Here is a 23,350-nt window from a genome sequence, read left to right on the forward strand (position 1 = left end):
CTATATAGATTATGTGCATATATATTCTACATATCATGACGACGGTTGACCAATTCGATCAGATTCGAAAATATGGTGAAATTGGCTAAATTTTTTACCACATTCATAATTTATTGTAATAATCTCATCCAACGGTTGGTTTTTCCATTTTCTTTGAATTGATAGGGGTTGCTCTTTGGAGTGTATGATATATAAATATAGGTTTATAAGAGTAACTAAGTTTGACCTAGTTGATTGAATTCGAAACGAGAACCAAATTGGCTAGATTTTTTATAACCACCATAAAATATTACAATCTCTCCATCGAGCGGTTGGTTTCTCTAAATTCATTCTCCACTTCAGGGTTGCTTTATAATGAACCTCAACAATTTAAATGCAATATACAAGTCTCATACAACTTTAGGAGGCAAATTGATATAGGCCAACGTCTTTGTAATTAAAATTGAAATTTTTATCTTATGTACACGCACATCCATCGATGGGATATTTACAGACGTGATGTGAAAAAATAAGCACGTTTCGCGGTCGTCAAGACATCGGTCAACCAAGAAGACATACAAGTGACGACGGTTGACCAATTCGATCGGATTCGAAAATATGGTGAAATTGGCTAAATTTTTTACCACACTCATAATTTATTGTAATAATCCCATCCAACGGTCGGTTTTTCCATTTTCTTTGAATTGATAGAGGTTGCTCTTTGGAGTGTATCATATATAAATATAGGTTTATAAGAGTAACTAAGTTTGACATAGTTGATCGAATTTGAAACGAGAACCAAATTGGCTGGATTTTTTACAACCACCATAAAATATTACAACCTCTCTATCGAGCGGTTGGTTTCTCTAAATTCATTTTCCACTTCGTGGTTGCTTTAGAGTGAACCTCAACAATTTCAATGCAATATATAAGTCATACAACTTCAGGAGACAAATTGAATATTTTTGTCTCGACCAGATATTCCTGTGTCGATTGAATATTTCCTTCTGAACTAGATATTTCTGTCTCAACCAGATATTTCCACCTCTACCAGATTTTCCTGCCTCGACCGGATATTTCTACCTCAATGAGATATTCTTGTCCCGACAGAATATTTCCTCCTCGACAAGATTTTCCTGCCTCGACCAGATATTTCTACCTCAATGAGATATTCTTGTCTCGACCGAATATTTCCTCCTCAGATATGATTAATTGAATCATGTTCAAATGTTTCTTCATTCTCAGATATGATTAATTGTTGGTTGTGAATATTTTCTCAATTTTCCTTTGTTGTTGTTCTTAGTTTCATTTTTCATTGTTTGATTGGTGAAATTTCGGGAGGAGAAATTGGATTGAAATAACATTATACTGTGATTGTTTATACTGTCAGTACATCTGTGATTGTTTTAGCATCTTTGTTTTTGGCCTAACATTACGTTTTTGTTCTGCTTGATCACAAATATTGTTAATGCTCTTCATTTTTTTCTTTGTCTAAGCCAAGGGTAATGTCTTGGTCCCCCTGACTCATTGTACTTGAACTTCTATCAGTTCCATTGGAGATTCTTGATATTAGTAATTTCTCACTGTGTAACCTGCAAGTTTTCCTGGAAGTGGAAGTTGAAGGAATGGATGGATTTCAAAACTTTTTAATTAGTGCGGAATTAGTTTAACCATTAAACTACTAACTAAACATAAAATCCATTCCTTTAACCCATGATCTTGGCTTATTGTGATATGTATATAAACATAGCATGCATAGTAAGGAAGAACAAAGAGGGAGTTTATGTTCTACTCACCCTTGGAGCGTGATTTTAATCCGATCCAAGTGAACCACCAAAGTTCCTCTCCTTGATCTCTCCTTGTGTGTGTTTCCTCCACCTTGAAGCACCTTGGATTAAGAACTCCTTCTTGTACTCCTTCTTGTGCTTGTAATCTTCTCTTTGATGTAACAAGAAAAGCCACAAAAGGATATGGCCTCTAAGGATCTTCACCAAGTGAATCAAGAGATGAAGAAAGATGAAAGAAAAGAAGAAATTATGCAAGTGTTCTTCTTTCCTTTAATTTTGTAATGGACCAAGAAAGAACTCTTTCTCTCTCTCTCTCTCAAATCTGAAAATAATAGTGTGGAGACACACACTTATTCTCTTTGTCCATGCTTTCACTTTTATATAATAGGAAATAACTCCAATTACTAAAAGAAAATATTGACTTTCATAAAGGCAATATTTTGGCTGGTCCATACTTGTTATTGGGCACTAAAAATGTGTCTCGGGCTTTCATTTAAATCTCATTTAGTGAAGCCCAAGTCCACACGAAAAGCCCGACAATCGTTTAGGCCCAATAGGTTCGGTTTTACCCGAAAAACCTAATTATGTCCAAATAATAAATCTAATTAATTATTTGGTCATAACCAACTCTGTAATACCCCGGAAAATCCAAATTAAATTCCATGGATTTTTAGAAATGATTTCACGATAGTAGGAGCGAGTACGAAGCTTGGAGAAGTTGTGGAATTAGTTCGAACGATTTTATTTTCGAAAACGAACGTTTTTAGGGGGTCAACAAAGTTGACTTTTTATACGTTCAAAATTTGGGAAAACTTCCTTCATGAAAGTTGTAGAGCTCGTCGATACGAGTTCGTGGACATGTGGAACGCAATATTCGGAGTTCGTATGATTAAGTTATGAATATTTGAAAATTGGGAATTTTCTATAAATAGGAAAAATATCAGATTTATTCATTAAGGACGAAAAAATGCAAATTTTGCATTTTGGCCCCCGGTTTCCTCCGTTCTCTCTCCTCCCTACGCAGCCGACCCGACTGACCCGACCCGGACCCATCTCCCTCCTCCGGCGTCCTCCGGCCACGACCCGGCCCTCTCCGGACTCGCCGTGCCACGCCCAGCCGCCTGGTGGCCTCCCCTTGCACCGCAGCTGCCCCCAGACGTGGATCGAAGCCCCCCAGAGCCTAGCATTCGACCCGACCGGATCTTGGCCGTGCCGGCGTTGCACGGGCCGATCCTCCCCATTTTCGTGATCTCCTCCTCCCCCTGATCATCCCCATATAGGCCTTGCTTGACGATTTGGAGTGTGGAGTGAAAGATCACGAGTTGAAGATTTCGACGTCCCTGATTCAATCTGGAATCTGATCAGACGCACGAGATTAATCCAACTTCAACGCTTGATCTAGGACGATCTAGGCCGAACCAGGCTTAGCTCCAGGTATGAAAGTCGACCACCCTTTCATTTTGAACCAGTTTGTAGTTGGTCACTTTGCCATCTGAGGTGGTTGACCGCCGCGTTGACCGCCGTTGACCGCCGTTGACCGCCCACTGACCACCGCTTGTGGCGGCGCATCAGACCATATTTCGAGTTTTCATTATCTAGGCGATGATCTATGCATCCATACGAGCGTTTTGATATATAACATGGTCATGTTAGAAAAAGTTGATAAATAGTGGATTTACGTTTTGACGTTACTATTTAACGTTTTTACGTTTATCTTCGGTTTACGATCTGTGAAGATCTGACCATCGGTTTTGCTTCAATTTTGGATATGTTGATCGTATGACTGTCCCGGTGACCTTGTGAGGTCACGGGCGAAGATCCGACCGTTGGATCTTCGTATAATTGAGAAATAGTGATTCGGAAGGCGATTCGTGAGAATCTGACCGTCGGATTTTCATATAATTTTGTGGAGATGTTAGTAAAGGCGATTCAGGAAGATCTGACCGTTGGATCTTCGTGATAATTTTGGAGGATGATCCTAAGGGCGATCCGTGAGGATCCGACCGTTGGATCATCGTATAAATTCGATCTGACCGTTGGATCATCATTAAATTAGAATCCGACCGTTGGATTTCCGTATATGTGTGCTTTTGAGTTGTTGGCTAAGTTAAGATCATTATTGGATTAGGTGATCGATGGATTTATTTGGCGGACGATTCGTGAGATTGTTAATGGAGCTGTTAAGAAGACGCAGCTGGATTAGAGGTGAGTAAACCTCACGTGATTCATATTACGAACCCAATATATTTAATTGCTTTATTTTGCAATCATATGAACTATTGTTGGTGTATTAGACATTCCTGTGTGAATGTCTGTATATATATTATTACGTGAAATAATATGTATTGTTGGAGTTGTGTTGAGTTTATTGTTGAGAAACAATATATTGTGAGAGGTATTGAGTTTATTGTTGAGAAACAATATATTGTGAGAGGTGTTGAGTTTTATTGTTGAGGAACAATAAATTGTTGTGATCTGTGGAGATCACTAGGTCACGAGGTGACCATGGCATCTATTAGTGAATCACGCTCTCGTACCGGGCTGGTGGTTATTAATAGTATTAAATCGTAATCACGTCTGTGGCCGGACGAGTGGTTACGTTCAGTTAGAGCTCTAGTCTGTCTGCCAAATGTGGAGTGAACTTATGAGTGAAATTGAGAGTAACTCATAAGTGTCAATATATATATGGTAACCTTATGAGGGAAATTGAGAGTAACTCATAAGGGTCTATATATATATATGAGTCTGTCTACCAAATGTTGGGAAATCTTATGAGCGAATTTGAGAGTAACTCATAAGTGTCTATATGTATATATGAGAGTGAGTGATCTTATGAGCTAAATTGAGAGTAACTCATAAGTGTCTACATATATATATGAGAGTGAGTGATCTTATGAGCTAAATTGAGAGTAACTCATAAGTGTCTATATATATATATGAGAGTGAGAAAGTAACGTGGGTTTGTGGTAGTCTTGAAATCTAATAAATCAACAGTTCTTTCTTGTTTACTCATACTGGCTGTAAAAAGCTTACCGGGTTTTGTGTTGTTGCAACTCCCGGTACACTATTCAAATTGTGTAGCGGGTAATCCTACAGGACAGGAGAACCAGGACGGTGATCGTGCGGTTAGAGCAATTGTTAGAGTTTTACAACAATTGTAAGTTGTGAGGTGTGTTATGCTCATTTGAGCTTTATAATATATTGTGAGAGTGAATTGTAATAATGAACTCGAGGTTTCGAGATTTGGTTTTTTGTAATTGTAATTATTCAGGTTTCGGATTTGAATTTATCATTCAAAATCCGGGGCGTGACAGTTTGGTATCAGAGCGTAAGGTACATATTTGGTGATAATCAGTACCTCCCGAGTGATGGCCCGTCTGCAGCGGATCCCCATCATATACTCTTCGGTACTGGTAAAATCATTGGGTATGTCTTAGTATGGGGTCTAGACAACGTGTAAGTCCGTAGGACGGTAGAGTTGTCTACTAAGTTCGTATTAGAATAAGTTTAGTTTCCGCGAGTTGTGATCTTCGAGGAATAGGAACCTCTGGATTTAACTCTGATGAGTCGGTGAGGTAGAGGTCGAGTCTGATGTAGGGACAGGACCTTTCTATGGAGACAGTTGAGGATGAGGTGGAGGCATTAGAGGTTGAGTTGCCTAGTCTACCTGTAGTTGATGTGATGGATGTTATTCTTGGGTTGAAATGGTGAAAGAGATTGAGACCCTAGGAATAGTTGAAAAGAGAATTGATCTCACCAACTCAAGATGATAGGAGTGTGAGAGATTATGAGACAGAATTCTCAAGACTATATTGGTGTTCGAGTGTAGTGATGTAATTTGGGAGATACTTATGTTACCTTTAATAAGGGTAGTATGTCAAGTGATCATGGCATAGGTTGACTTTGTAAGTGAAGTGGTGGAGCTTGTGTAGCTTCTTTGAGTTATCACCTTTGAGGAATGGGAACCTTTGGATTAAACTCTGGTGGAGTTATTGAGGATGGTTTTCACGAAAAACAGTATCCTTATGTGCATTGTAGTCGTTGGTTGTTGGGGTCATGGTGTTTGACCAATGCTTGTATCTAAAGTCGTTACGAGTATTTGACTAGTAGTTGTGATACTTTCCATTAGTTGGATATGCAGATGTTTTGAGTTGAAGAATACTTAGCAGTTATTGGTTGCTTAGTGATGGAATTGTGTTATAATGGAGCATTCATTCATGCACAGTTGTTTGGTGTTTAGGATAGCTACTATATATTAGCTAAATGTCGGGGTGTGGTTTGAGATCTGCGGATGGTATTGGAAATTATTGTGGAGTGCTGGTTCACTGACTATTGTTGAGTAGTAATGCATAATTCGTTGTTACTATGATGGATTTTGTGTATGGTTGACTTATGGAAAGATTGATATGACCTCGTGATAGGATTGACTGTGAAGAGACATTGTGTTGATGTATGAGCTTAGGTAATAACGTTGTTTTCAACTCTAGGAGTGCTAGGGTTGTATAACTAATTTATGAGGCCAGATACTGTTGTGAGGACAGATTATGGATTATGACGTGGTTAGTGTGAAGTGCTATAATCACAGAATTTTGACCCACTAGATGTTGACTTACCACCAAATGAGCAGTGAGGTGATTCGTGGGTGAGATACTGAGTGTGGTACCAGTATCGATTAGTGGATGCTAAGATGGTACATATTGCTTGTTGAAGCAATTGATAGATGGAGTGATCGAGATTTTTTTTAGAGTTGTAAGTGTGACTCTAAAGATGTGGGTTTTTCCTAGCTAACTCAGGAAGTGTTTAGCTTTATTAATCCCTAATTCTAGCGACGAAATTATTGTGTTTGGTTTGACTCAGAGGATACTAGCTTGACCTCTGTGTGACTTAATTGATTGCTAGGTTTTGAATGATTGTTTGTGATAAATCATTTTGAAAGATGTGTGCAGCAGAGTCTCGATGGTTTTGAAAAGAGTATTAAGTGACCAAGGTTCGATCCTTGGTGTTGTTGTGGTTAAACAAAAAAAGAAAAAGAAAACATGCACACAATCTTATTGATTTTATATTACAAAAAGGGAAACGAGGACTATGCTATACTAAGCCTAGTCAGCAGCTCCGGATGGGTTGAGGCTGAGCTCAAGAGAAACGTTTGAGCCACTGTGGTAACCGCCTGAGCCACCAGAATAGTAACCAAAAGCGCTACCTTCCTCGGAAGTAGCCTTCAGGTTACCAAAGACGTCCTCGCCGTGCACAGGGAACAGAGGAAGAGTTTGAACCTCCTGGTGATCTCCTCCTCGTTGTTGCAGGGATGTTTGTCCTCCTGTTGTGCCAAAAGAGTTGTACTAGTATTAGTGTTGAAGTGTGAGGAAGAATATGAAACAGAATTTAAATCAAGAAATCCTTCATTACCAGTAGAATAGGTGGAACCAAAGTTGAGATCAATGGATCTACCATCATCAGTAGAACTAGTGGACCCAAAATTGATGTCAATGGATCCACCAGCTGGCCCAAAATTGATGTCGATGGATCCACCAGCACCAGTAGAACCAGTGGACCCAAAATTGAGATCAATGGATCTACCAGTACCAAGAGAACTAGTTCTCATGGGCACTGGAGCAGCCTGATTACACCTATTCATCTGCTTCTCTCGAGCCCTGACGTTCTGGAACCAAAAGTAAATGTTCTTACCCTCAACATGCCCATACTGGTTCAGCTGGAGACAGATCTCGTGAATCTGCTCTGTAGTTGGGCACTTAAATCCCTTGACATAGTAAAGATCCTTGAGGATTCTTATTTGTTCTGGAGTAGGAATCCACCTGGTACGGCTTCGCCAGAAATCCATGTTGGCACTACTTCCAGCTGCTTGGGTGTTTCCTCCCTCCTCTGTTGGTTGCTGTTGTTGTGGTTCCATTTGTTGCGGGGTTTGGAGCTCCATTAGTTGCAGAGTTCGTGGCTCTTGGGTCATGGGGTGAGAGGATGTGGAAATCGAGGAATACATGGTTTAGTGTTTGAGGGAGATTTTGTTAGAAGGATTGGAGTTGTTGAACTGGTGATTGGAGATCTGAGATTCTCAGAGGAAAGATGAGATCGAATCTTCAAATGGAAGAAAAGATCTGAGAAAGAAGGATTGAAGATTTGGAGGAAAATATTGAAGATCTGAAAGTTCAGAGGAAAGATGGGATTGAATCAACTAGATGGGAGAGAAGATCAGAAGAGAAGGATTGAAATTGATGAAGAAAGGATTTGAGAAGAGAAAGGCTGAAGAGTTGAGAGAGAAAGACTTGAGCTCGGAAGAAAAATTTCTTTTCTTTTGGAGTGAACAGTTTTTCTCCAGAATGCACCTATTTATAGAACAAGGTGAGCAGATCTCCACCGTTGGATGAACGATCTCAGAATTTGAATCCACGCGTTGGATTAAAGTCGCCCCGAAACCCGGAAAAGCTGTTGGCGCGTGTTGAGCGTGTAAGGGGACAGGCCGAACCTCGAGACGCTGTGGCAGACAGCTTTAGCCGAAAGTGATTTGCTTTCCGTAAATCACGGAAGAGACGTGTCGTGGCACGTGGAGTGTACCGACAGTTTGTTGTTATTCTATCGCTTATGATAGAATAAATAAAAGAAGTTGCATGGATAGTAACGAGAGCAGCTGGTGCTCTAGTGGTTGAAGAGCAAGGCTCATGTACAAGAGGTCAGAGGTTCGAACCTTGCCTCTCGTTTATTTTTATTATGTTCGCTTATGACATAATAAGTAAAACATTTGTACACATTATATTAAGCACAGCTTGTGCTCCAGTGGTTGGTGGGCAAAGCCCTTGTGCAGCAGGTTAAGGTTTCGAACCTTGCCTCCCCCGTTATTTTATTTATGTCGCTTATGACATAATAAATATAACACGTGAGCATATATTAATGAAGGCAGCTCTTGCTTCAGTGGTTGGGAGCAAAACCTTCGTGTTTGAGGTCGGGAGTTCGAACCTTACCTCTTACAAATATTTTTGGATCTCGTATATGCTTGATATACGGACGTATATACAGTATGTACGGTATACATACGTATATACGGTCTGTACGGTATGCATACGTATATACAGTTGTACGGTATGCATACATATATACGGTCTGTACGATATGTATACGTATATACGGTATGTACAATTTCATACCGTAGCCGAGCTGGAAGTTGGTGGGCCGATTGGTAGGCCCAAATAGTAAGCCCAATTGTTCGGCCCGAATAGTAGGCCCAAATGTTAAACCCAAAGTGGTTTGGGCCGGTTCGAAATTTGGATGGTTCGGTTTCTTCGGCCCAATTGGCCAGCCCTAGTGCTTAACCCAAGGATTGAGCAAGCCCAAGTCATCATCATTGGATGACATAATTTATTGGCGTGCTTTTGGGGATGATTTGTTTTGAGTGATGCATCTTAAGTTTTACTATGGAGATTTACCGTGATGCTAATTGAGTAGCGAAACACTTTGTGAGAGTGTTTACTGTGCTTGTATGCCAGTACAGAGTGATGATCTATGTGAAGATCTATGTGATGATCTATGTGAAGATCTATGTGAGGATCTATGAGATGATCCATGTGACGATTTTGTGTATGTGATGTGGAGTGTTGTTGAGCAGTTGTTGTGTGAGTTTACGTTTGTGATGAAAGGATTTAGTGGCCATAGGAATGTATTTTTATACAAAGGATTGTGGCTCTGTAGATTACTACAGATTTGGAAGAGATGGAGATTCTATGGTTAGGTCAACCTTAATCGAGAGGAATTGACTTACGCTCAAATTTCGGGACGAAATTTCTTTAAGGAGGGTAGACTGTAATACCCCGGAAAATCCAAATTAAATTCCATGGATTTTTAGAAATGATTTCACGATAGTAGGAGCGAGTACGAAGCTTGGAGAAGTTGTGGAATTAGTTCGAACGATTTTATTTTCGAAAACGAACGTTTTTAGGGGGTCAACAAAGTTGACTTTTTATACGTTCAAAATTTGGGAAAACTTCCTTCATGAAAGTTGTAGAGCTCGTCGATACGAGTTCGTGGACATGTGGAACGCAATATTCGGAGTTCGTATGATTAAGTTATGAATATTTGAAAATTGGGAATTTTCTATAAATAGGAAAAATATCAGATTTATTCATTAAGGACGAAAAAATGCAAATTTTGCATTTTGGCCCCCGGTTTCCTCCGTTCTCTCTCCTCCCTACGCAGCCGACCCGACTGACCCGACCCGGACCCATCTCCCTCCTCCGGCGTCCTCCGGCCACGACCCGGCCCTCTCCGGACTCGCCGTGCCACGCCCAGCCGCCTGGTGGCCTCCCCTTGCACCGCAGCTGCCCCCAGACGTGGATCGAAGCCCCCCAGAGCCTAGCATTCGACCCGACCGGATCTTGGCCGTGCCGGCGTTGCACGGGCCGATCCTCCCCATTTTCGTGATCTCCTCCTCCCCCTGATCATCCCCATATAGGCCTTGCTTGACGATTTGGAGTGTGGAGTGAAAGATCACGAGTTGAAGATTTCGACGTCCCTGATTCAATCTGGAATCTGATCAGACGCACGAGATTAATCCAACTTCAACGCTTGATCTAGGACGATCTAGGCCGAACCAGGCTTAGCTCCAGGTATGAAAGTCGACCACCCTTTCATTTTGAACCAGTTTGTAGTTGGTCACTTTGCCATCTGAGGTGGTTGACCGCCGCGTTGACCGCCGTTGACCGCCGTTGACCGCCCACTGACCACCGCTTGTGGCGGCGCATCAGACCATATTTCGAGTTTTCATTATCTAGGCGATGATCTATGCATCCATACGAGCGTTTTGATATATAACATGGTCATGTTAGAAAAAGTTGATAAATAGTGGATTTACGTTTTGACGTTACTATTTAACGTTTTTACGTTTATCTTCGGTTTACGATCTGTGAAGATCTGACCATCGGTTTTGCTTCAATTTTGGATATGTTGATCGTATGACTGTCCCGGTGACCTTGTGAGGTCACGGGCGAAGATCCGACCGTTGGATCTTCGTATAATTGAGAAATAGTGATTCGGAAGGCGATTCGTGAGAATCTGACCGTCGGATTTTCATATAATTTTGTGGAGATGTTAGTAAAGGCGATTCAGGAAGATCTGACCGTTGGATCTTCGTGATAATTTTGGAGGATGATCCTAAGGGCGATCCGTGAGGATCCGACCGTTGGATCATCGTATAAATTCGATCTGACCGTTGGATCATCATTAAATTAGAATCCGACCGTTGGATTTCCGTATATGTGTGCTTTTGAGTTGTTGGCTAAGTTAAGATCATTATTGGATTAGGTGATCGATGGATTTATTTGGCGGACGATTCGTGAGATTGTTAATGGAGCTGTTAAGAAGACGCAGCTGGATTAGAGGTGAGTAAACCTCACGTGATTCATATTACGAACCCAATATATTTAATTGCTTTATTTTGCAATCATATGAACTATTGTTGGTGTATTAGACATTCCTGTGTGAATGTCTGTATATATATTATTACGTGAAATAATATGTATTGTTGGAGTTGTGTTGAGTTTATTGTTGAGAAACAATATATTGTGAGAGGTATTGAGTTTATTGTTGAGAAACAATATATTGTGAGAGGTGTTGAGTTTTATTGTTGAGGAACAATAAATTGTTGTGATCTGTGGAGATCACTAGGTCACGAGGTGACCATGGCATCTATTAGTGAATCACGCTCTCGTACCGGGCTGGTGGTTATTAATAGTATTAAATCGTAATCACGTCTGTGGCCGGACGAGTGGTTACGTTCAGTTAGAGCTCTAGTCTGTCTGCCAAATGTGGAGTGAACTTATGAGTGAAATTGAGAGTAACTCATAAGTGTCAATATATATATGGTAACCTTATGAGGGAAATTGAGAGTAACTCATAAGGGTCTATATATATATATGAGTCTGTCTACCAAATGTTGGGAAATCTTATGAGCGAATTTGAGAGTAACTCATAAGTGTCTATATGTATATATGAGAGTGAGTGATCTTATGAGCTAAATTGAGAGTAACTCATAAGTGTCTACATATATATATGAGAGTGAGTGATCTTATGAGCTAAATTGAGAGTAACTCATAAGTGTCTATATATATATATGAGAGTGAGAAAGTAACGTGGGTTTGTGGTAGTCTTGAAATCTAATAAATCAACAGTTCTTTCTTGTTTACTCATACTGGCTGTAAAAAGCTTACCGGGTTTTGTGTTGTTGCAACTCCCGGTACACTATTCAAATTGTGTAGCGGGTAATCCTACAGGACAGGAGAACCAGGACGGTGATCGTGCGGTTAGAGCAATTGTTAGAGTTTTACAACAATTGTAAGTTGTGAGGTGTGTTATGCTCATTTGAGCTTTATAATATATTGTGAGAGTGAATTGTAATAATGAACTCGAGGTTTCGAGATTTGGTTTTTTGTAATTGTAATTATTCAGGTTTCGGATTTGAATTTATCATTCAAAATCCGGGGCGTGACAAACTCTTGTTTAATCTTCTTCATATACAATCTCAAGGATCCACTTATATGGTGTGCGATCTCTTAGGTTCTAATTAACAAGGCAGTGAAGTTTATAGAAACCATTCTATTTTGTTTACGAATCAAAAACTCCATTTTTGATTCTCCCTTGTTATTAGGATTATAAATGTTTATTAATCCTCGGGGACTTCACAAGTCATGAGTGACGTCTTGCAACATATCATGACTACCCTAGTTAATGTAGAATGACAAAGAACCTATTCAATTGGAATTACAATACAATACGGTCCTTCTCTAACACTATGTTCTAAATCACATCATCGGGGTATGGAATTGATATGTCAATCCCCTAATGTGATTTTCATTCTTATGTGATTCTTAGAATGTGATTAAAAACCCCTTTTTAATCTCATTCAATGCTTTGGCCAAAGACTCATTGAATCACATCTTTGAACATACACCTTATTTACTTAAGGATAGAGATTCCTTATTGTACACTCACATGTCTCCATGACCGAATTGATTATACCAATGAATGCATCTATTATATCCATTAAGGGACACAATGTTATTGCATCATCAAGAGATAATCCATTCACTCATAAGACAACTATGGTGTCTCAGGTCAAAGGACTAATTTGTATTATTGCAATTTAGAGTTCAAGTTTGACATGTAAGTATGACTCCATACAAGAACTCTAATGATCGCGTTCAGTGTACTCTTTAAGTTAAGAGCACCCACATACTTGTATTAGTGTCTCTACACAAATGACAAGAGACATATCATCCTCCATATTGAGCATACATAGTATGTGCTAGTCTTTCCGGATTATCAATGTCCAAGTGATAATCCTATGACTAGGAACCTTTTAGGATAAGAGTGTGAAAGAGTAAAGGTCTCACACATCTAACTCTTTAGATTACTTTCTCTTTAACTCATATTCCTTGGACCTTGTTCAATCAAATATTAAATATAAGCAATGAACAATAAACTTGCCCTTTTGAATAATAATAATTACAATAATAATTACATCAAAATGATTGTTTTAGGACACAATTCCTTCAGAAGTGGCAGAGTATCATATAGCTTAATATTCATTTTTTGTTATTCATTTTTTTTTATGGACTAAACCTTATTATAATGTGTGACGTTTTGGGATTGAGATTTATAATGACAAATTGTAGTGGTAATTATTCTATTTATATTTATTTGAGGTTTATTAATGCCTCTTTGGCTACTGCTTTCTTATCTATCGTTATAGATTTTTTTTTTTCTTTTTTGACAGAGAAGTTTGTTATTTCTTGATTTTGCATTTTTTATAATAGTAGTCACAAGATGCGCCGTTCCAATGTGTCTAACATCCAAAACCCTACTACTGGTACGTATTGTATTTTGTTTTTTTATAAGTTTATAATTCATTTAGCTGATTGATTGATTAATAATTTAATTTAACATGTATGTATAACAACAGGTAATGCACCGAGTAAACGCTCTCATGTGCAAACTACTGATCAGCCATGCCCAAATGGATCCCGTTCTACTTCAGGTAATTCTTCAATTTTTGTTTTGCTACAACAATATTTACAGAAAGTTAGATTTAACTTATTTATTTGACTCATATTGATTAATTTAACATGTGTGTGTAATAACAGGTAGTGCAATGAGTAAACGCTCTCGTGTGCAAACTACTAATCAATCATGCGAAAATTATGTAGAAGATGGACTCAATTCTGCTATTGGTACCACGTACTACATAACGAACTACTACTGGTAAGTAGTATTGCAGTCTTCTTGAATTCAATTTTTATCACTTTAATTATTTATGTACTAAGAAGTATAGGGAAAAGAGAGCGGAATGTAATTTTGTTTTCATGAATTGCAAATTAGAAGGGTATACCTAAATTATATGTATAATGACAGGGGTCAGAATTAGTTCACGTCTTCAGCATCAAACTGCTAATGATCAGCTATTGATAAATGTTACAACTGAAGAGCAAAATGATAATGTGATGTCAGCCAGTAATCAAGACCCTCCTACAGGTATATACAATATTATATATATATTGTTATATTTTGAGAACTAAATATATTTGTGTACATTAATTAAGAATTATGTTAAAGGTCCAACAAAAAAGGTGCGGGGAAAGACAAGAGGAGTGAATGCAGATAAGGTGCTTTCTCAATTGAATGCTAAAATACATGTCACTCTGACCGAACAAAATGGTAGGCCTACAGGCCCATATTCTGAAATGTTGGCCAATGAAATTGGTTTCACAGTTCGAAACCATGCCCCACTAAATGTGGAAAAATAGAAGAAGATTCCAAAAATTGAAGTGGATAAGTTGGTTAAAAGAATAACGGTGAGTGATGGTTTGTTTTTCTAAAATGTAAGTTTACATTGATTACTTTAATTAAATATTTTGTTTGACATGAAATTATATATATGCAGAACAAGTTTGACATTGACATGTCTCTCCCTTGGGTCGAGAGATATGTAATTACAACATGTCAGACTGTATTTTGTAATTTTCGTTATAAGTTGAAGAAACATTTTGAGAAATTTTCAACAATCGAGGAAGCAATTGAAAACAAACACGATGATGTCAAGACTCAGGAAGAATGGGAGTTTCTCTGTGTTCGTTTTTCTAGTGAAAAGTTTCAGGTACAATATTGTTTATTTTTTTAACTATTTTTCAACACAGTTCACTTTTTTGTTATCTTAGTTTTCGTTTTTATTCAGATTCCAACTAACTGTTGGATATTTCATAATAATTTTCAGATTCGTTCAGAGAAGAATGCTATAAATAGGTCAAAGTTGACACATCACCACAAAGCTGGGTCAAAGTCATTTATGTCTCACCAAGAGCAAATTGTAAGATATTTATAAATTTTGTTAATAAATTTATAGCTTCAATATATATTTGTAGATGTTAAAAGAATATGTTTGAATGCAATAGGCAGCACAGACTGGACAGATGCACGATGCAATTGATCGCTTTGAAACAGAGTACAAAAGCACTAAAAAAGGTTGGGACTTGGGAGCAAAAGCAAAGTGGGTAAGTAACTTGTTAACGAGAAATTGATCAGGTTGTAATTGAGAAATTGCATATCATATCTAACTGTATATATTTTTTATTGTAGGATGAAATGATTAAGATGCGAACTGAGACAACTCAACCTGATGGAACTCGAACAATGACAGATGATGAAATTTGTGCAAAAGTCCTCGGAGTCAAATCAGGCTACATCAAGGGTTGTGGTTTTGGCCCTAGACCTCCACCATCAAGGGTCTCTCATTTGTCGATAAATGAAATGTCTGAAAAGAACAAAGAGTTGCAAGAACAGCTTTAAGAGACCCAACACCTTGTAGGGACTCAACAACAAAATATTGATGCACAAAATGAGGTGATCCAAAGATTGGAGGAGCAAGCCAAAAAGTTTGAGGAGTTCATGGCTAACTTTTCCAGGCAACATCCATCAAGTTAGTATCTTTATTAGAGAACTTAAACATGGAGAAATAATTTTTTAGATCATCTTGATTTTGTTATTGGTTTTAGACTATTTTTGTTACTCCTTATGTTAGGAAACACTTTGATTGTTACTTTGGTTTTATTATTATGAGATTTATTATTGGTTTGATTATTTCAATTTGTTTTAAATATTTTCATGTAATATGGTAGAGAACAATCGGTGACAAAACCATATGTATTGTCAACATTTTCCTCGTAATAAGCAATCAATTGTAACGAAAAAGAATTTCCTCGCTATAGGCTATAGAATGTATAACGACGAAAATAAATTTCATCGCTATACAATACACAACTTATGACGACAAAAATAAATTTCCTCGTTAAAGATTATAATATGTACAACGATGAAAGTAAATTTCATCGCTATAGGTTATACAACTTACAACGACAAAAAGTAAATTTCCTCGCTATAGAATATAGTATCTACCGCGATGAAAGTAAATTTTCTCGCTATAGACTATACAACCTACAACGACAAAAGTAAATTTCCTCGCTATAGACTATACAACCTACAACAACAAAAGTAAAATTCTTCGCTATAGACTATACAACCTACAACGACAAAAGATAAATTTCCTCGCTATAGACTATACAACTTACAACGACAAAAGTAAATTTCCTCGCTATAGCAAATACAACCTACAACGACAAAAGTAAATTTCCTCACTATAAACCTTATAACCTATGTCGACAAATGTAAAGTTCCTCGTCATTGAGTACCTTTGGCGAGGAATACACCATATAACCTATATCGACAAATGTAAATTTTCTCGTCATTGAGTACATTTGGCGAGGAATACACCATATAACCTATATCGACAAATGTAAATTTCCTCGTCATTGAGTACTTTTGGCGACGAATATTTTTTCAAATTTTTTATTATTTATAATTTCTAAATTATTTACATATCATTAGCGAGGAAATAATACTTTAGCAATGAAATTTATTTTATCGGGAAATATATTTAACGACTATTTTCTGGCCTTCAAAAAATTTTAGTGAGAAAAAAATATGAGTTTAGGCGAGGAAAAAAATTGTAGCTAAAGAATAAAGGCGAGAAAAAAATATATTCATCGCGAAAAGGGATTGGCGAGGAAATACTATTTTTCTCGCGGAAACTTTTCTTGACCACCCTACTGCGAGGAACTGGTGACAAAAATATTTTCCTCGCGAAAACACTACAGCGAGGAAATCTCAGTTTTCAGCGACAAATTTGTTCCTCGCAAATTATCATTTCTGTTTTAGTGTTAACAAAAAGTAATAAAATGCAAGGAAATTAAACTAGAAAAGTGTGAACAATATAATGAGAATGTAGGGTGCTAGGGAGGTTCCTTCACCCAAATCTCATGTGTCGGAAGCTAATCTAATGTAGATGCAAATTTCCTACTTTGGCGGTAGTCGTATCCAAGGCGGTTCAAGGCTCAAGGACCAAAATTCCCTTTCATGGTGTTAATGTTAGGATCCGTGGGGACTCTAGTTAACTATAAGTAAGAGAGATAGAGAGAGAGAGAGAGAGTTGACACGAGATGTATAGTGGTTCGCCTCCGCATGAGCGGGAGACTACGTCCACTTGAAAGCTTATACTAGTGTGTGCCGAGCCTTGCGGCCTAACATGATTACAAAGTGTGTTGTAATGGAGTGAATGAATGAATGAATTGTGGGAGGAGGCATTCCTTTTATAAGTCAAGGAAGCCATCTCCTCTACTTGTTCTTCGATGTGGGACAAGCAAAGCTACTATTCTAGTCTAGAAAAGCATGTAGAAAGCCATGTTGTGGAGGCATCTTGGCAAGGGCGGGAACGTGGCTTCCCGATGGCGGATTTGCGACTTCCGGATACCGCCGCGTAGCTTGAACATAGGGCTACAAGATGCAAGTCTCGGTTGGGCCTCACCATGGCTTGTGGATGTCCTAAAGAGGGTGTTACTTATGCTTGGTGATGTAGAGAACTAGCTTGCTAGTGTAGGTATGAACAAGTCCCCGAATTCCCCGAGTAAGAGTAGCTTCTTGGTTGGGGAGTTCAAATCATGAAGTCATCAAGCATAAGTAACATCCGAGAGGCGCACAGCCCCTACAAGTCCCCGAGCTCCGCAAGCAAGAAGGGACTCGCTATCCTGTATCACAAAAGACAAAAATTCGTAAGTGCATGAGAGAATGGGGCGTCGCCCTGCCGCATGGCGGTAGGTCGTAGACCATAGACACGTAGAGCCCGGAGGCTAGACCATATGTAAGAACACGTGAAAAAGTGTAGTGCCCGGAGGCTAGACCACATGTAAGAAGCATTGTGAACCAAGAGCGTAATTAAAGCATGTTGGATAAGTGTAGTGAGTTAGGTGTTTGAGCAAGTTAGGTGTAGGCGTTGTATGAGCGTGCGGGGCGTAGCCCAAGCGAGTCGCGACCATGCTTTGATACCTAAACGAGTCGTAACCGTTTCGCAAGCGTTTATCCAAGCATGTTTAATTGAGCTATAAGTGTCACAAGGTTCTAGATGAATGTCACATGAAAGTGAAATTGAAGCATGTATGTGTGTAGCATGAACTTGTAGGAAAATTGCTAATAACAATGTGTAGGCATGCTTAAGGGTTATAGAGACATGTATAGATATATCAAGTGTGATATTCTATAAGCATGCTTAGAAGTAGTAAAAGCATGGTATTGGCATGGCATCAGCTCAAAATTCAAAGAGCGAAAAAGATAAGATGAAGTTACTTATCTGGCGGATGCGGGGTGTCGAGGACGTGCATCGACTCGTAGTGGAGGTGGAATGATTGAAGGTAAAAAGTGATTTTCCTTGCATACAGTAGGTATACCGCCCAGGGAATGCAGCGGAGGAGGTACCAAAGAGTGGGAGTGCAGCGTTGACTTGGAGCTGTTGAGTTCAGCGTTGACCGGGTCAACGCTGACCACGCACCCTAAGTGATCGAATTGACCACGCAGCCAATCTTTTACATCCCAAACATAAACAACATGTGTACTGTGGCTGAAAGTTTCTGTTTTTGCTCCTATCCTCACCCCTCAATTCAAATGAGCCTTATGAGGAAAAGCTGCAGCGGTGCGATGCGGGGTCGGCCAGCACATGCACGGCGGAGTGGAGCCCGGAGGAAAAGAAGTGAAGCTCAGCGGAGGTTTTCCGTAGCGGAGCGGAGCTGTGTCTACAGCGGACCGAGTTCGAAGTCCGGCAGAGCGGCACTTTGATTTCGGCGGAGCGAAGCCAAGTTGGGCGCGCGGCTGCAGGCGGAGTGGAGCCAAGTCAGGCGGAGCTGAGTTTTAAGTGACCGGAGCGATGGGCTGGAGGGAGCCAGCGGCAGAAGAGGTCTGTTCGGCGGAAGCGCAAAGTGTGGCGGAGAGAGGTCTGCCGCTGATGAAGATGGACGGCAGAGCGCTTGGCCGGCGGAGTGGAGCTCGTCCAGCTGAGAAGTCCGGCGGAGCCCTGGAGTGCAGCGGACCGGAGCTGCGAGTTGGGCGGAGCGATTGGGGGTCGGGCGGTGAAGTTGCAGCTGGCGGAGGGGACGTGGTCAGCGGAGCGGAGGGGAGCTGCGAAGTGCAGCGTGCATGCGAAGCCTGGCGGAGCAGTTGCAGGTAGGCAGCACGCTGACCGGACGACCGCTGAAGACGTTGAAGATGGAAGTTGGGCGGGAAAAAACCTACCGCTGAAGACTTTGAAAATGGTTCTGGGTGCCCAGAGAGATTTTCTGGGTGTCCAGAGAAGTTTGGCGGCAAATTTTTTTTTTTTTTTTTTTTTTTTTTTTGAAATGGTCGTTGACCATTGACATGGGCGCTGACCGATGACGATCAGCGTTGACCATGCGAGCTCGGCGTTGACCGGACCCTGATGGGCGTTGACCACCCCCGCCGGGCGTTGACCAACCCCGCCGGGCGTTGACCGGCCCCGATTTGATGTTGAACGAGCGTTGATCGTCCAAAGCTTGTGGTAAGTGACGAAGCCTTTGTGTGTCGGCTTCCCACAGACAGCGCCAAATGTTAATGTTAGGATCCGTGGGGACTCTAGTTAACTATAAGTAAGAGAGATAGAGAGAGAGAGAGAGAGTTGACACGAGATGTATAGTGGTTCGCCTCCGCATGAGCGGGAGACTACGTCCACTTGAAAGCTTATACTAGTGTGTGCCGAGCCTTGCGGCCTAACATGATTACAAAGTGTGTTGTAATGGAGTGAATGAATGAATGAATTGTGGGAGGAGGCATTCCTTTTATAAGTCAAGGAAGCCATCTCCTCTACTTGTTCTTCGATGTGGGACAAGCAAAGCTACTATTCTAGTCTAGAAAAGCATGTAGAAAGCCATGTTGTGGAGGCATCTTGGCAAGGGCGGGAACGTGGCTTCCCGATGGCGGATTTGCGACTTCCGGATACCGCCGCGTAGCTTGAACATAGGGCTACAAGATGCAAGTCTCAGTTGGGCCTCACCATGGCTTGTGGATGTCCCAAAGAGGGTGTTACTTATGCTTGGTGATGTAGAGAACTAGCTTGCTAGTGTAGGTATGAACACATGGTATTCCTACTCCGGTTCAAGGGTCGTAGGAACTCACTTGGCATGAATTAGAGTCGGTTCAAGAGTCTCTAATTCACATCAAGAGGCCTAAAGATCGAGGAATTAGACTACTAAGCGACCCGCCCGCGCATTCACGCAACGGGTGTAAATCACCATGCTTATAACCCCTCGAATACGAAATTTAAGGTTTCTAGCTTAGCAATTAGAGGGGGTCAAGCCTCTAACTCCATCCGAGACATGCTCAAAATACACACCTTAGAGTGACTAGGTTCCTAGACATGGACTTTAACCCAACAAAAATATATATAAGCATCCATCATATGAAAATTGCATCATTACATTAAAATAAGCATCTTTTACACAAGATTTGGACTAGGGCACACAAACCTAACCCCCAACAACAAAACTACTCACTACCCATCATTAAACAAACATCAATATACATAATTTAAAGAGGAACAAAGTGAAGAGAAGTAGGAGTAACAAGAACAAGCCACAAATTGCTATAAAGCAATTATGGCTAGCCTTGATTTATGGCTGCCCACTTTTACCCAAATTTAATGGTGATGAAGTTCTTGATGCTTGGGCTTCCCCTTTGAAATTTGTGGAATTGATGAGAAGATGGAATCTTAGTGAGGTGAAGTGGATCTTGGTGAGGAGAAGAAAAGATGAGAATGAGAAATTTTGGTGAGGGTGGATCTTAGTGAGGAGGTGTGTGGATCTTGATGAGGAGAAGAAATTGGTGAGAAGGAGGAAAAGATGAGATATGGGGTGGGTGGTTTCGGTGTTAGAGAGAAAAGAGGAGGGAGTAGGTGGTGCGGCCGAATTGAGGTTGATGTTGGAGTAATGGGGTGTGATTGAATATATATGGCTACTGTGCGAGAGAGATAGAATGGGTGGCTCCGATTCGCCCAGAGAGAGAAAGATAAAGTTCTGGCTGGTCTTCATAATAATCAACTCAACTCTCTGCCATGTGTCAAAAAGTGATAAAGCCCATTAGCTATTGTTTGAATTCCACGTGATGGCAGCAGACCAAAGCTTAATTAAACTAAGGTCTAATTATGCGCACGACATTTTGTATAGTAGGTTCCGCATTCTCCTTGATATTGACCTTGTTTGACTTCATCGTCCATCTTGTCCATTTATCGAAAACTCCGATTTACACAATTTCGCACAATTTTTTTCTCGATTTCCGTAATACCGCTTATTTTCTACAATAAAAATAAAAATAAATTAATTACATAATAATTACTTTGGAGATTAGCTTAATTCTAGTGTTTAGAACGTAATTACGCGCATAAAAATGAGTGTAATAACCAGGTGAGTAGAGAGATGTCGGTGGAGCAAAACACGCTTAAGTACCACTTATCTTAAAACCTTCCTAGACATCGTACTTACTTTGAATGAGCCTAGTTGAAGAAAAACTTAACCAATGACATTTACAAAATATATGGCAATTGCCTATTATATCTCTTAAAAAATAAAGACTTTATTCAAAATCGACAGTCTCTTGATCTTGGCCTGATTTGGAGTCTTCAACCCTTAGTTCGAGATCACTTTCTTGATCTTCTTGTTCCACATAGTGAGCTTCTCTTGCTTCACAATATGCTTTGTAGATGGTGATAATATTTTCACGAGTTCTACAAATGTGTGCCCAATCACTGGATGCTCCACATTGAGAACATACATCTCTATGCTCAGGCTCCCATAATTGAGGTGCTTTGAGAGCATCATTAGGTGGCACTTAGTACTGGTGGTGCCACCAACATGGCCTCTCTCTTCCCATGTTGACCTCTTCGATTCCATGTCCGCCTATTTTGGCAGTTACCTTTCCAAGTAGAGCTATTACATGGACCATAACGTCCAAAAGTATCCATTGGATTAAGTTTTCGCTCTTGGCGCCCTCTCTTTGGGGCGCGACTATAATTAGACTCCGGAATAGTTTCTGTTCCCACAGGTCTCGAATTTAGATCTTCACAAGGATGTTGTCATGCTTTTCAGAGACATTCATGACTCCAATGAGCTCATGAAACCTTGTGATCCGTTCTGCAGTAACATCGATTTGATAGTTCTTAGCAACCATCAAAGTAGAGATAGGGAAGGTAGAGAGAGTTCTCTCAATCAGCATCGCATCTGTGATCTCTTTTCCATAGAATTCCATTAAGGATTTAATGCGAAGTGCTTCCGAGTTATAGTCAAGAACTATCTTGAAATCACAGAAGCAGAGATTATGTCATCTTAATTCTAAGTCAGGAGGCGGGGAGTCACAGACATTGCCAAAGCGTTCTTCGAGTGAGACCCACAACCTTTTTGGGGCTTTCTTCATTTAGATATTCGTATTGGAGCGAATCATCCATATGTCGAGTCATTAGGATGACAGTTTTCGCCTTATTTGCCTCCAGGGCTACTCTGTTTGCTTCCAAAACTTGAGCTTGCTCAACAGTTAACATGTCTTAACTAGGCTCAAGAATCGTAATTAAGATTCCTTGGGCCTTGAAATGTTGGCGGACATCACGAACCCACTTGTGATATCCAGAGCCACTTGTTCCCAATGGAGCAAAGTCCAGTTTGTTCAGGTTACTCATCCTGAAAGAGATTAAGAAAAATGGTTAGTTTCGGAACATAAAGGTTACCACGAAAACAATAAAAATTTCTGAGCGTAGTCATTCCCAGGAAATTAGGAATTTCTGAGCGTAATCGCTCCTAAGAAATTCGATTCCAGGAGGTATTGGATTAGATTGAAGCAATGATGTATTTGTGATCGATTGTATATTCTCAACACACTCTAAGTTTGGAGGTCTCAACAAGCTCCAAGCTTGGAGATAGCACGAACCCCCACAGTTCGGCTTAGGTCTCCCCATGAAAGAAGAAAGGGGGGGTAGAAGAAGGGAGGTTGCAAGTCCCCGAAGAAAAGAAAAGAATAGAAATCTTAAAGAAAAGTACATAAAATCGGGAACTTTAAAGAAAAATTACCTTGAAAAGGACAAACAGGGGTTGCCTGAACTTTTGGCCGGAAAAAGATGCTTCTGGTTGGTGGTTGGTGGTTGGTGGTTGGTGGTT

The 23,350-nt window shown here is 40.0% G+C and overlaps 1 protein-coding gene and 1 long non-coding RNA gene across 2 annotated transcripts; one reads left to right on the forward strand and one right to left on the reverse strand.

The window, feature by feature from the left end:
• Window positions 1-6,470: 6,470 nt before the first annotated feature.
• Window positions 6,471-7,406, reverse strand: LOC133714374 (uncharacterized). The gene is made up of 2 exons (XM_062140473.1): window positions 7,173-7,406; window positions 6,471-7,083 (listed from the first exon to the last, which is right to left on the reverse strand). Exons 1-2 carry the CDS (start codon window positions 7,399-7,401, stop codon window positions 6,866-6,868), a joined length of 447 nt encoding a protein of 148 aa, XP_061996457.1. The 5' UTR covers window positions 7,402-7,406; the 3' UTR covers window positions 6,471-6,865.
• Window positions 7,407-14,010: 6,604 nt separating this feature from the next.
• On the forward strand, window positions 14,011-15,861 carry LOC133713381 (uncharacterized). Its single transcript, XR_009847981.1, has 4 exons — window positions 14,011-14,024; window positions 14,175-14,294; window positions 14,376-14,614; window positions 14,704-15,861. It is a non-coding gene; the product is annotated as an uncharacterized LOC133713381 (long non-coding RNA).
• Window positions 15,862-23,350: the final 7,489 nt, after the last annotated feature.

This window comes from Rosa rugosa, chromosome 6, assembly GCF_958449725.1.
Source record: "Rosa rugosa chromosome 6, drRosRugo1.1, whole genome shotgun sequence".
Taxonomy (NCBI): Eukaryota; Viridiplantae; Streptophyta; class Magnoliopsida; order Rosales; family Rosaceae; genus Rosa; species Rosa rugosa.

Excerpts from the sequence above, each read along its gene's own strand:
- LOC133714374 (XM_062140473.1), bottom strand. The coding sequence starts at position 7,401 with ATGAATAGGTGTAATCAGGCTGCTCCAGTGCCCATGAGAACTAGTTCT. Across the intron at positions 7,084-7,172 it reads TGGTTCCACCTATTCTACTG|GAGGACAAACATCCCTGCAA; the intron begins GTAATGAAGGAT and ends TTGGCACAACAG.